Raw genomic sequence first — 15,459 nt, forward strand, 5'->3', positions numbered from 1 at the left:
AGGACACAAGATAGTTAGTATATAGGCATTGCCAGAACTGGTCCGGGGTAAAGGAGCAACACTGTCTATGATGAGTCTGTGGAAAGGATCCGCAGGCACCTGAATAGGAGTCAATGGAGCCTGGGGAATAGAGATGTTTGGTTTACCTGCCATCTGACATGTATGACACTGTTGCACGTACTTTTTGACGTCCTTAACCATTCCTGGCCAGTAGTAGTCTTGTCTGATTCCGTGGTAGGTTTTGTTAAAACCATAGTGAGAAAGAGCTCCGTGGGCCAGATGTAGAATATCGGGCCGTATGCTGGTGGGAATCACTAGTTGTTCGACATTTGCCCAATCGTCATCCTCCTTCAGCTTACTGGGTCTGTACCTGCGGTAGAGCAACTGATTCTCTAGGAAGAACCCAGGGATACTGTCAGGTTGAGTCTCAGCCTGGAAGAATAATGGTGTTAATGATTGATCTTCCCTCTGTAACTTACGGAACTCCAAGCTGGTAAGATTTGGTGGTAGATTCTGAGGGTCTTGAGGGACAGCGGTAGCAGTAGAGTCAGCTGGTTGCGGGCGTGCAGCTTGAGCACAGGTGGTCACCAAAACCGGAGGAGAAACTTCATCACTTTCTTGGACCTCTGTTGAAACATACTCAAAGATGGGGTTGTCCACTACAGAGTCACATACCTGGGGTTTGTCCATGATGATCAGGTTGGACGGTTGCAAATCTTCTGCCAAGTCGTTGCCCAAGAGAAGTTGCACTCCAGACATGGGATAAGGCTTTTCCCTGATGGTGACTTGGACTTCACCAGTCACAAAAGGACAATCCAGGTGGACTCTGGCGAGTGGATATGGAGTGGTAGCAGTGAGGTCAGTGATAAGGACGGTTTCCCCGGTGTAGGTGATGTTAGGCACAGCTGATTTCAATATTATGGACTGAAGAGCCGCTGTGTCCCTCAAGATCTTCAATTTGAAACGTCCCTCCGAATCTGTACCGTTGGTAGAGACAGTTCCAGGATACAGGTGTTTACTGAAGATAGAAAGATCATTAATTGGAACACCAACATTCATCACAGAATTACCGGACTTAGGAGGAGTCGGTTTGGGTTTAGTTGTTTCATTGCCTTTGTATTGAGCCTTCCCACATCTATCTATGGTATGTCCATAGAGTTTGCAATACTTACAATACAATTGAGAGCTTGCTTGATCTGTACCTACTTTATCATAACTATACCAAGACTTCTTACTGGGAGGTGGTGATGGTGTAAGCCGGTGGATGAGGCTGTAGGTGTCAGCTGATTTCGCACATTTGATGTAGTCGGTTTCTTCTTTATCTGCTAAATATAAACGGACGGAAGGGGGAACACGTCTCAAGAATTCCTCAACTAACATGAGGTTGACGAGCTCTGTAAATGTATAGACATGTGCTGCTTCCAGTCATTTCATGAAATATCTTTTCTTGGTATTGGCAAATTCTAGTAAGGCGGTGTTACTTGCCTTTAGATAGTCACGGAATTTTCGTCTGTAGCTTTCGGTGGAGAGAAGGTAGGCGTCCAAAACTTCTTGCTTCAGGGTCTGGTAGTCATTCTCAGACGCTAAGGTACTGAGAGTAACTGCAGCTCTACCTGTAAGATGCACTCTGAGAAGGGTAGACCATTGGTCAGCAGGCCAGCTAAGTTTATTAGCTAGGGTCTCAAAAGTGGTGAAAAAGACATCAATCTCTGTTTCAACGAATGGTGGCATTACCTTACTTGCATGGGAGACATTGAAACTTATGGGAAGACTAGCGGTAGCTTGTTGGTGCTGAGTGAGGTGTGTAGTTTCTAACGTGAGTTCTCGTTGACGACATTCTATAGCCATATCCGCTTGCTGTTTGTCATGCTCGCGTTGTATCTCCAGGTGACGTTGTTTTGCTTCAAGCTGTACTCGCTCATGCTCTCTGAATAGGGCCATCTCACGTTCTTGTTCTTCTTTCCACATTGCAGCCTCTCTTTTCCTTATCTGGAGGGCTTCTTTCGCCAGTTCAGCCTCTCTTTCTCTCATGTGGATAGCTTCTTGCTGTTGCTCCCGCTCGATTTTTGCAAGTTCGAGCTTGAGTTTTATAGTTGCCAGGTCATGTTTATCTGCAATAGAATAAGTTTCGTGAGTTTCAGAGTCAGTCTTCCCTTCATCTAAGAGGTGATCCATTATTAAGTTATGCAATTCATTTTTGTTGGCTCCATGGGGAACATCTAGTTGATACTAGTGTGCAAGAGTTTGTAATTCGGTCCTCTTGGCACGACTTAAGTTCCCTATTTCACCTGCTGGATCGTTACGAAAAGCTGGGAGACGAAACATGGTGAAAAATAGCAAATAAATGCACAACGAATACTTTTGATATGGTAAGTGTCAGTAACAGGATAACGTGGCAACTGGTAACTATCCTGTGGAATTTAATATTTAACACTTAATGTTAATTTTAGAATGATAAATGATTAGTCAATCAAAAGCGCAGGAAATCTTGTACCCGGTACTCATTGTAAGAGAATAAGGGCAAGAAAATCCTACTAAATAAATGAAACTGAGTTTCTAAAACAAATGAAACATTTAATTGTTCCAAAAGTGAATTAGGTAGTCCAAGAATGTAGGCATACCTTGCCGAGACTCTATAGGACAGAAGCAAGGGTTTTCCCAATAAATGAAATATGATACTTACAGAATTAGCGAACTTTGTGCTCTGAAAAAGAAAGCTAATTCCCTACCTAAGTAAATATCATCATCTCTGACCGACGTGTAGGGGTGCGAGGTGTCAACTGGTGACGAGAACTGCTGCTGAGGTCCCAACTCAGCAACGTAGTCCGTGCTAGAGGAACTATGGCCCTCTTTATCCTCCTTCGGTCGGATTGCAGAAGATTGGATGCTTTAACCCGAAGACAAACCAAAGTACCAGGGTACCCAAAATGATGATCTGTCTGAGATTGAGAAATATCCCAGGGACAAAAGGTGGAAAACGCGAGTAATAACACTGAGGGAGGGATGACCAATTAAGAGAATGACTGAGGCCTTCAGTCACCACGTAATCCAAAGTTATCCAACACTCACAATATGCTACTCTCGGAATGCACAATACACACAGCACCATATAAATATTCAAAGTAATGAAAATATTGAAAAGCAACTGTATCAAAGCCAAGTTCGCTTACCACAAATTGACGTTCTGGTACTAGTACCAGAGTGAAGCTCCGTGGACAGACCCCCATTTAATGTGACCGGAAAGTGTTGGAGTGTAGATGTTCGGCAGTCCTCCAATGGCAGGTGTCAATGCCTGGTCACACTTACAAAAAAAAAAGATAGACTGCTTGCCTGTTTATCTGTCTGTCTGTGGTAAAGTAAGGGAAGACACGCAAAACACAAAATATAAACAATGAAACTTTAATTAATCTAGAAAACAAAATATAAACAAAGACAATCCCTTGGCAATGTACAGTGCAAAACAACAAGTCAAAAACAATATAACATAAATGAATAATAGGGATGAAGTTACTCTACAATAACATAACGTTTAAAGGTGAAAAATAATCAGGTGCTGAGAATATGGCGCTAGCTGCGAGACATCCAGCTGATACAGCAATATCAGTTAGTTGTTCACTGCTTGAGAGCACAAGGATATTCTGACTTCAATGGCTGGACCAAGCCCAGACATCGACTCAGGTAGAGGGTGCTGAGGTGTAATGTGCAGGTGTGCAGTCGGGGAGTCACCAATCAGGAGCAGGCAAGCTGGGAAGGGTAGTTGGCTGGTTGATGACGAGCCGGCGTGGAAGGAGTGGAGTACGGGGGTTAGTCTTGGATACGTTTTGCCTCCTGGTCAAAACGTTTTGTGCTACTGAGGGACGTATCTTGAAGGTAGCATCTTTATCTTGAATAATAAACGTAACTTCATGTAGAGAAGAGCAGGCTCGATCTCTCTTGCAAGAGATTATAGTCACAATATATATATATATATATATATATATATATATATATATATATATATATATATATATATATATATATATATATATATATATATATACATTTCATATATATATACATATATATATATATTCATATATGTATACATATATACGAGAGAGAGAGAGCACAGATCACCAGGAAAATAGAAGAGGGCAATACCACAGGTGCCATCAGAATCATGACCAGCGATGACACTATTGCCCCCAGGAACGCCACGACAGCAGAGGCTCTTCAAGACAAACACCCACCCAGAGCCCCCGACAGCAGCAGGGATCCCCAGGAAAACAATGCTGGCATAGAACCCTTGACTGTTCGAGAATCTGAGGTGTACAAAGCAGCCATGTCTTTCCCAACAGGTTCAGCAGGGGGGCTTTACAGGCCTAAGACCCCAGCACATCAAACAAATGCTGAACCCGGTGCTTGGAGACGCTGCAAAGGACCTTCTAGTGGAACTTACCAGATTCTCCAACATGTGTTTGGCTGGCGGCATCCCTGAGGACATCAGGCCTGTCTTTTATGGAGTAGCACTCTGTGCTCTAAAGAAGAAGGATAGGGGTATCAGGCCCATTGCCGTTGGCAACACCCTCCGACGCCTTGTAGCTAAGGCTGCAGTGAGATCTATCTGCCAGGAAGCAGCCACCTTGCTGAAACCTCATCAGCTCGGGTTTGGGATTCCCCTAGGTTGTGAAGCTGCAGCACATGCAGCGCGGGCTTACACTGTTGATCTCCCGGACCAGAAGGCACTAGTAAAGCTTGACTTCAAAAATGCCTTCAATCAAGTCAGACGAGACGCTGTCCTCAGGGCTGTACACAACCATTTCCGTCCCCTTTACCCATTCATCCGATCGTGCTACAGTGGGGACTCTAAGCTTCTTTTTGGGGAGCATGAAATAAACTCCTGTGAAGGTGTCAAACAAGGTGACCCCTTAGCCCCCCTCCTTTTCTGCCTAGCTATCAAAGAGGTCACTGATAGTCTGACAAGCGAGCTAAACATCTGGTACCTGGATGATGGCACTCTCGCTGGAACTCCGGAAACCATTTTGGGGGATATAAGGAAAATCCAGGAGCAGGGAGCAGCCTTAGGCCTCATTCTCAATGCATCCAAATGTGAAATAATCTCCCGCAACCCAGACATCACTGAGCAAATACAAAATGCTCTTCCAGACATTCTCGTTGTCGAGCCACCGGACTGCACTCTCCTGGGTGCCCCCATTGGCCCACGAGCAATCGAGGAGGTCCTGGCTGCAAAAATCATTGATCTAAAGAGAATGCAGGACAGGATTGACAAGATTGATGCCCATGATGCTCTCTTTCTCCTTACAAGATGCCTGTCTCTCCCTAAGTTGACATACTTTCTGAGATGTTCTCCATCCTACAGCAGCCCTAAGTTAAATGTGTATGACACCCTTCTGAGGTCCATGCTGGTGAAAGTCCTGAACCTGCCATTGGACGACTCTCAGTGGGAGCAAGCAACCCTTCCTGTAAGACTCGGCGGCCTTGGTGTCCGCACAGCCTCCCAAATTGCTCTACCAGCCTTCCTTTCCTCCTCTCATGCATCGCACGACCTCGTCAGAGATATTTTACCTGCAACCCTGAGAGATTCAGCAGGAATACACGATCCTGCTTTCACTGAATGTTCAAATCAGTGGAATGTTCTTGCAGCCCCAGCAACCATTATAGAGCCAACAAAACAACACAAACAGTCCGGCTGGGACCACCCTCTAGTGGAAAAAGTAGCTGATGCCATGCTAAGCGTCGCAACATCAGACAAGGAGAAAGCCCGCCTCAGAGCAGTGCGTGCCCCCCATGCAGGAGACTTCCTCCTGGCAGTACCCATGTCTGCAATGGGCACGCGCCTAGATCCAGAATCCCTTCGTGTAGCAGTGGCCCTCCGCCTTGGTGCCCCAATTCACACTGAATACAAGTGTATTTGCAACAGGGTGGAAGCAGACCAATACGGACTGCATGGGTTGCATTGCGGAAGCACAAAGGGCTGGCATGCAAGACACAACGAGGTCAATGACATCATCAAGAGAAGCCTCGTCTCAGCTGGGTGCCCAGCGGAGAGAGAACCTCGCATCCTAGGGGTCCAAAACCCGGATTTCCCAGCACTTCGCCCGGATGGCATCACCATATACTCATGGAAGGAGGGTAGACAGTTGGTGTGGGACTACACATGTGTATCCACCCTGGCTGACACCTATGTACACTTCGGAGCTGATCAAGCAGGTGGGGCGGCCTACCACAGGGAAACAGCAAAATCACTCAAGTACAGGCGACTGGAAGGTCAATACCTCTTTGTTCCCATAGCGTCTGAGACGCATGGCCCCTAGGGCAAGAGTGCCTTGGGATTTCTCAAGGAATTGGGGTCCAAGCTCATTGACGTCACCAGAGACCCAAGGGCTTCCAGTTTTTTATTTCAGCGTCTCAGTGTGGCGATCCAGAGGGGAAATGCTTGCTGCGTCCTCGGTTCCTGTCCAGAAGCGGAGGAGCTTCAATAGATCCATAACCTTTAGGCATTTGTCTTGTATGTTTTGTAACCTTTAAATACACAATAAGGGGGAAAAAAAAGGGAAGGGGGTGGTAGGAGAAAAGCACACAGAAACTGTATTGGAGGGGACCCACATTCCCTCCAATGCGTTATGTGTGGTTTCCTCCGAGGCTATGGGTCCCCCTTCTTCCAGCCAGAGGTGGTACTCCCTTCCCTATTAATTAAAAAAAAAAAAAAAAAAAAAAATATATAAATATATATATATATATATATATATATATATATATATATATATATATATATATATATATATATATATATATATACATATATATATATAGATAGATAGATAGATACATACATATATATATGTCGTACCTAGTAGCCGGAATGCACTTCTCAGCCTACTATGCAAGGCCCGATTTGCCTAATAAGCCAAGTTTTCCTGAATTAATATATTTTCTCTAATTTTTTTCTTATGAAATGATAAAGTTACCCATTTTATTATGTATGAGGTAATTTTTTTGTTATTGGAGTTAAAATTAACGTAGATATATGACCAAACCTAACCAACCCTACCAAATCTAACCTAACCTACCTTATAGGTTATGTTAGGTAGCCGAAAAAGTTAGGTTAGGTAGTCGAAAAAACAATATTTCATGAAAACTTGGCTTATTAGGCAAATCAAGCCTAGCATAGTAGGCCGAGAAGTGCGTTCTGGCTACTAGGTACGACAATATATGTCGTACCTAGTAACCAGAACGCACTTCTCAGCCTACTATGCAAGCCCCGATTTGCCTAATAAGCCAAGTTTTCATGAACTAGTTGTTTCTCGTCTATCTAACCTACCTAACCTAACCTAACCTACCTTTTTCGGCGTTCTAACCTAACCTAACCTATAAAGATTGGTTAGGTTAGGTTAGGTAGGGTTGGTTAGGTTCAGTCATATATCTACGTTAATTTTAACTCCAATAAAAAAAAATTGACCTCATACATAATTAAATGAGTAGCTTTATCATTTCATAAGAACAAAATTAGAGAAAGCACTCTTTTAGAGAACTAGCCTCAAAGAATTCAGTATATAGGCAAGACAACATCTCTTTCCTGGCGATTAACGATGCATAAGCAACAGAGCTCCATTAAGGAACATATAATCTCTTCCCATAACCAGACCATCACCAGAGAAGTCTTAACAAAAAACACGGAAATCATCGATAGATACAGTTATAGCAGGCGGCTAGATAACTGCGAGGCACTACACATTAAGAAGTCGACACCAGCAATCAACAGTCAATTAATGCACAACTATATTCTACCCACTTCAAGACTCCGCACCAATATAGAATCATCAAGAAATATGGGCCAATAGGCCCTTTGCAGTTACTTCCATTCTTCCCTTTAACTTACAAAATATTATACCCATTGTTTCGTGTTCTGTCTTGTGTTGAAAGTTTGTTTTCACCTCATCCAAAACTGTTGTAACATATCACCTCACCCAAATGCAGGAATAAAAAATCGAAGATGTTTAAGCTCTGTTCAGTTATAGTTGTGTGTGTGTAAATTAAAGTCTTTGAAAATGTAATAAGTTTTACGAAACGCGCTCAAGTGTCGTGTCAGACTACAAATAAAAATGAATTTTGGAGAATTGATTTTTCAGTTACCATCAACGGTGAAGAAAAATATAAAAAACATTGAGAAAATTCGTGTTAGAATTATTAATCTTACTTTTTCGGTCATATTTAATAATATATATATGTATAATTACGGTGAACCTATAATTCCGTGAACAGACGGAATTACGGTGAACCCCTGGAAGAATGGTAGACAGTTGGTGTGGGACTACACTTGCGTTTCAACTTTGGCCAGTACCTATGTTGACTTCAGTGCTACACAAGCAGGAGGAGCTGCCAATCACCAGGAAGCGGCCAAGTCACGTAAATACAGAGACCTTGAGCACCACTACAATTTTGTCCCCATTGCCTCAGAGACACTTGGTGCCTGGGGTAAAAGTGCTGCTAGCTTTTTAAAGGAGTTGGGGTCTAAGCTAATCGAAACAACTAGAGACCCCAGAGCTGCCAGTTTTCTTTTTCAGCGCCTTAGTGTGGCAATCCAGAGAGGAAATGCTCACTGCATCCATGGTTCCTGCCCGCCATCTGAGGAGCTGGAGGAGCTATTCAACTTGTGACAAGCAGCCTTGTACCCTGTATGTAATCAATATTGTAACTTTTTTTGTGTAATGACATTTTCAAATAAAGTTAGATAAATATACACACATACCAAAAGAATAGGGGTGGTAGGAGAAGAAAATATCAAAGTGTTCAGTGAGGATCCACAAGGTCTTCTCTGAGTACTCTTTATTTTCTTCTCCGAGGCTATGGGTCCCTACATTTGCACCAGAGGTGGTACCCCTATATGTATATATATATGTATATATATATATATATATATATATATATATATATATATATATATATATATATATATATATATATATATATATATATATATATATATGTCGTACCTAGTAGCCAGAATGCACTTCTCAGCCTACTATGCAAGGCCCGATTTGCCTAATAAGCCAAGTTTTCATGAATTGATTGTTTTTCGACTACCTAACCTACCTAACCTAACCTAACCTAACTTTTTCGGCCACCTAACCTAACCTAGCCTAACCTATTAAGATAGGTTAGGTTAGGTTAGGTAGGGTTGGTTAGGTTCGGTCATATATTTACGTTAATTTTAACTCCAATAAAAAAAAATTGACCTCATACATAATGAAATGGGTAGCTTTATCATTTCATAAGAAAAAAATTAGAGAAAATATATTAATTCAGGAAAACTTGGCTTATTAGGCAAATCGGGCCTTACATAGTAGGCTGAAAAGTGCGTTCTGGCTACTAGGTACGACATATATATATATATATATATATATATATATATATATATATATATATATATATATATATATATATATATATATATATATATATATATATATATATATATATATATATATATATGTATATATATATATATATGTATATATATATATATATATATATATATATATATATATTTTATATATATATATATATATATATATATATATATATATATATATATATATATATATATATATATATATATATATATTGTGACGATAATCTCTTTCAAGAGAGATTGAGCCTGCTCTTCCCTACTTCATGTTACGCCAAAGACACAAGTATAAGATGCTACATTCAAGATACGTCACCAGTAGCACAAAACGTTTTGACCAGGAGGCAAAACGTATCCAAGATCCCCGTACTCCACACACCCTCCACGCGCCGGCTCGTCATCAAACCAGCTAACTACCCTTCACCAGCTTGCCTGCCTCTGATTGGCTACCCGCCAGCCGCGCACCTGCACCCAGCACCTCAGCGCCCTCTACACGAATCGTTGTCTGAGCCTGACCAGCTATCCATTTCAGAATATTCATTGTGCTCTTACGGTTGACATCTCTCTCTGGCATACTCGCTCATTAGCTCGTATACGAAGGGAGGTTTCAGCCATAGCCTATATTCTCAGCACCATTTTAACATTGTAATTTTGTATTTCACATTGTCTTTATATTTTCTTTATTATTTAACTGTAATTTAACTTCCCGAGATTTGTCTTTATTTTCATTTATGTTTAAAGTAAATATATTAAAGTTTCATTGTTCATATTTTGTGTTTTACGTGTTCCTCCCTCTAACTTACCACAGACAACAGGCAAGCAGTCTATATTTTTGTTTAAAATGTGACCAGGCTTTGACACCTGCCATTGGAGGACTGCCGAACATCAACACTCCAACACTTTCCCGTCACAATATATATATATATATATATATATATATATATATATATATATATGTCGTACCTAGTAGCCAGAACGCACTTCTCAGCCTACTATGCAAGGCCCGATTTGCTTAATAAGCCAAGTTTTCCTGAATTAATATATTTTCTCAAATTTTTTTCTTATGAAATGATAAAGCTACCCATTTCATTATGTATGAGGTCAATTTTTTTTATTGGAGTTAAAATTAACGTAGATATATGACCGAACCTAACCAACCCTACCTAACCTAACCTAACCTATCTTTATAGGTTAGGTTAGGTTAGGTAACCGAAAAAGTTAGGTTAGGTTAGGTTAGGTAGGTTAGGTAGTCGAAAAACAATTCATGAAAACTTTGCTTATTAGGCAAATCGGGCCTTGCATGGTAGGCTGAGAAGTGCGTTCTGGCTACTAGGTACGACATATATATATATATATATATATATATATAACTTTAGACACTCACACCTACCAGGGGACTCGAACACTGGCCATCAAGATGGCAGGTACGCACTTGTTTCCACTACACCATACTTCAAAGCCTTAAAAGTGGTGGGAATTCCGGGGAATTTAACCAATCAGATATCCCATCCTCTCCAGGAAATGCGACAGTGAGGTATCTCATGTGTTTTTCATCAAGCCCTGTTATATGGGAGAACTCGGTTCCCATGCTTAATATGCACCGTAATGGACTTGCTTATAAACCACAAGTTTGATGTATAGAACTTTAGACACTCACACCCACCAGGGGACTCGAACACTGGCCATCAAGATGGCAGGTACGCACTTGTATCCACTACACCATACTTCTGAGCCCTGAAAGAGGTGATATCTCTTTATATATCCCAGATATCCTATGGGATATCCTATGGGATATCTGGTTGGTTAAATACCCTGGAATTCCCACCTATGTATAAAAAATCTCTCACCCTCATAATTCCGCTTCTCACCACCGAGATCTGATTGTTACCAACACTGCCCAATAAAGTTACTCCAAGAGAAAACTGCTCAATTCACTTGATCAAATTGCTACACAAAAGACCACAATAATTGTCTTTGTTGTTGTTGTTTTAGATTTAGCTACTCAGAACGAAATGTCCATGTAGCATGGGCTATGGTGAGCCCGTAAATAATTGCCCGTTTAATGACCATTGAATAATGATGTTGGTGAGGCACCAGGAGCTGCCATGATTAGTAACAAGGCCTGGTGATCCCAGAGACACGGGTCAGTAGTGTGGCCAGGCTCCAGCTCCCACACCCCAGCCCCTCAAGTTATCACTCCGACCCCAAACAAGCAGCTGGCAAGTGACTAACACACATGCGCCACCCGCCTAACCTATCCACACCCATGGATTAAAATCATTAAATATTACGTCGCTTTAAGTTCAAATAAGAAGCTGCATTCTTAGAGGGATGGTTAATCCGTAAAAAAAACGAATTAGGTGGTGGGAGAATCTGGCGTATTCCATTAGGAGCTATTTAATAATACTTGTTCTTGCCGCCCCACGCTGCCGCCTCCACATCATCTTGATGAGATCACTGAATTTTCTAACACGAACGCCAGCAACCACACCTGACCTATTGATGCTGATGTGCAGAAAATGTCAACATAATGGTGTTTTAATTGTTAATATTACGGCGCATTTTTAACGCAAGTATGAGGAGAGAACGGGTTGAGGTTCCTGACAAGTAACCTTTTGTTTTTTTCTGTAGAAAGAGGAGAAGGAAAAGTCTACTCACTACTGGATGCTTCCTTCACCCTGACCATTGTAAGTTACCCAAGCAATATTCCCCTCCTCACACCAGCAAGTCAGCGGTGTATGTCTGTTGCATGTCTGGCCACTAGAGTAACTTCAAGACCTCTCTGTGGGCGGGGGATCCCCACCTCTCACTGCATGCTCCCATTGGCTGAGCTCCAAGTTTATGAGCTTCCAATGGCTCTTTCAAACGGAGCCTTCCTGATTGGTTGACTTTTTGTTTCAAATCATCGCCGTTGTGTTGCAGCATATTCCAGCCCAACTGGCGTTCAGCCCCAACACTTCCTCTAAAGGTCAGTTCAAGATTTTCTTGAAATCGGAAAAGTTAACGCAAAGCAAAGCAATTTAAACGTATTAAAGTGAATTAAAGCACAAACCTAAAATCTCAGTTGGACAGCAGGCGTCTCAGAGATGCACTTGTCTAGTACGTGTTGTGGTCAGAGCCGCGCGCTACAGCTCGGTGGTCCATGGTTCGAGGCTCCGATGGCCCAAGCAAATAAAACCTATTCAGCAAGACAGCATTGATCAGTTGAGAACACTTGCCAGCGTGAGCTGACACAGCCCCTAACACGCAGATCTTGGACAAAACTTGCGGTTGTAACTCATTAATGTATAATAAGTCCCTCTGGACACACAGGCAAGGGAGGAGATGTGAGTGAGAGAGAGAGAGAGAGAGTGAGAGAGAGAGAGTGAGAGAGAGAGTGAGAGAGAGAGAGAGTGAGAGAGAGAGTGAGAGAGAGAGAGAGAGAGAGAGAGAGAGAGAGAGAGAGAGAGAGAGAGAGAGAGAGAGAGAGAGAGAGAGAGAGAGAGAGAGAGTGAGAGAGAGAGTGAGAGAGAGAGTGAGAGAGAGAGTGAGAGAGAGAGTGAGAGAGAGAGTGAGAGAGAGAGTGAGAGAGAGAGTGAGAGAGAGAGTGAGAGAGAGAGTGAGAGAGTGAGAGAGTGAGAGAGTGAGAGAGAGAGAGAGTGAGAGAGAGAGAGAGAGAGAGAGAGAGAGAGAGAGAGAGAGAGAGAGAGAGAGAGAGAGAGAGAGAGAGAGAGAGAGAGAGAGAGAGAGAGAGAGGGGGGGGGGGAGGAGCAAGGTGGGAAAAGGATGATGAGAGCACAAAATATCCAAAGCTGCCTTTTATAACCGTTCTCGGCCGCGCGGGGCTGATGGTGGTGTCGATGTAACTGGGTTTTACCGCGTCAAGAGGGTAAAGCAAGGGTAACATGTTATGGTTGAGGGCTGGTGAGGCCCCGGGTGAGGTGGGACACGCGAGAGTGTGAGGAAAAGTGAGGAAACCCACTCAAGAGGCGCTCAAGCAACCGTTTACCTCAAGACCAGAGGACATCTTAGGGCCTTACCCACGCTCAAGAGCAACAATCTTCACCACTCCAAGAGGCAGTCGACGTTTTCTCGCAGAGAATATGACACGAGTGCCAACAGCCTCGGGTGCCACATGAGTGCCAACAGCCTCGGGTGCCACATGAGTGCCAACAGCCTCGGGTGCCACATGAGTGCCAACAGCCTCGGGTGCCACATGAGTGCCAACAGCCTCGGGTGCCACATGAGTGCCAACAGCCTCGGGTGCCACATGAGTGCCAACAGCCTCGGGTGCCACATGAGTGCCAACAGACTCGGGTGCCACATGAGTGCCAACAGACTCAAGTGCCACAGGAGTGCCAACAGCCTCAGGTGCCACATGAGTGCCAACAGACTCGGGTGCCACATGAGTGCCAACAGACTCAAGTGTCACAGGAGTGCCAACAGCCATGGGTGCCACAGGAGTGCCAACAGCCTCGGGTGCCACAGGAGTGCCAACATCCTCGGGTGCAACAGGAGTGCCAACAGCCTCGGATGCCACATGAGTGCCAACAGACTCGGGTGCCACATGAAGACCTCCTGGAACCTCTTGTTGAGTTCCTCACACACCTCTCTGTCATTCTCTGTATACCTGTCCTCGCCTGTTCGAAGTTTCAATACCTGTTCTTTCACTGTTGTTTTCCTTCTGAGGTGACTGTGGAGTAGCTTTGTTTCGGTCTTGGCTTTGTTTGCTATATCATTTTCAAAATTTTTCTCTGCTTCTCTTCTCACCCTGACGTACTCATTCCTGGTTCTCTGGTATCTCTCTCTGCTTTCTGGTGTTCTGTTATTCCGGAAGTTCCTCCACGCCTTTTTGTTCAGTTTCTTCGCTTCCATACAAGCCCTATTATACCATGGATTCTTCTGTTGCTTCTCGGATTTTTCCCTTTGGGCCGGGATGAACCTGTTTTCTGTCTCCTGACACTTTTGGGTAACATAGTCCATCATACCCTGTACAGACTTGTCTCTGAGGTCTGTGACCCAAGGTATTTTACTTAGGAAACTTCTCATCTGTTCATAATTCCCCTTTCGGTATGCCAGCCTTTTGATTCCTAGTTCTTTTTGAGGGGAGATAAGTCCTAGCTCTACCAGGTACTCAAAGTTCAATACACTGTGGTCACTCATTCCCAAGGGCGCTTCCATCTTAACTTCCCTTATATCCCATTCATTTAAGGTAAATATTAAATCAAGCATTGCTGGTTCATCTTCTCCTCTCATTCTTGTTGGTTCTTTGGTGTGCTGGCTTAGAAAGTTTCTTGTTGCCACGTCCAGCAGCTTAGCTCTCCATGTTTCTGGTCCTTCATGCGGGTCTCTGTTCTTCCAATCTATCTTCGCATGGTTGAAGTCTCCCATAATTAGTAGTCCAGATCCATTCCTGCTAGCAACAGAAGCTGCTCTTCCTATTATGTTAATGGTGGCCATGTTGTTTCTATCATATTCCTGTCTAGGTCTTCTGTCATTTGGTGGTGGATTATATATGACTACGACTATAATTTTTTCCCTCCATTTGTTACAGTACCTGCTATGTAGTCACTGAAACCTTCACAGCCCTGAATATCCATCTCCTCAAAATCCCAGCCTTTTCTTACCAGCAGAGCTACACCAACTCCCACCTCTTCCTTCCCTCTCTTTCCTCATAACATAATAGTCCTGTGGGAACACTGTATTTGTTATCGTTTTCGTGATCTTTGTTTCTGTGAGGGCTATTATGTCTGGGTTTTCCTCTAGTACCAGTTCTCCAAGCTCATTTGCTTTATTTGTAATTCCATCTATGTTAGTGCACATCGCTTTGAGGCTCACTTTCTTGTGTGTGTGTGTGTGTGTGTGTGTGTGTGTGTGTGTGTGTGTGTGTGTGTGTGTGTGTGTGTGTGTGTGTGTGTGTGTGTGTGTGTGTGTGTGTGTGTGTGTGTGTGTGTGTGTGTGTGTGTGTGTGTGTGTGTGTGTGTGTGTGTGTGTGTGTGTGTGTGTGTGTACTCAGCTAGTTGTACTCACCTAGTTGTGTCTGCAGGATCGAGCATTGACTCTTGGATCCC

General features: G+C 43.2%; 1 protein-coding gene across 1 annotated transcript; it reads right to left on the minus strand.

The window, feature by feature from the left end:
* Positions 1–13,424: 13,424 nt before the first annotated feature.
* LOC138352392 (uncharacterized) lies at positions 13,425–13,838 on the minus strand. Its single transcript, XM_069304877.1, has one exon. It carries the CDS (start codon positions 13,836–13,838, stop codon positions 13,425–13,427), a length of 414 nt encoding a protein of 137 aa, XP_069160978.1.
* Between the last annotated feature and the right edge of the window lie 1,621 nt (positions 13,839–15,459).

This window comes from Procambarus clarkii, chromosome 53 (genome assembly GCF_040958095.1).
Source record: "Procambarus clarkii isolate CNS0578487 chromosome 53, FALCON_Pclarkii_2.0, whole genome shotgun sequence".
Lineage (NCBI taxonomy): Eukaryota > Metazoa > Arthropoda > Malacostraca > Decapoda > Cambaridae > Procambarus > Procambarus clarkii.

What these genes read in the sequence shown, in the direction of transcription:
- LOC138352392 (XM_069304877.1), bottom strand. Translation starts at nt 13,838, where the DNA reads ATGGCTGTTGGCACTCCTGTGACACTTGAGTCTGTTGGCACTCATGTG.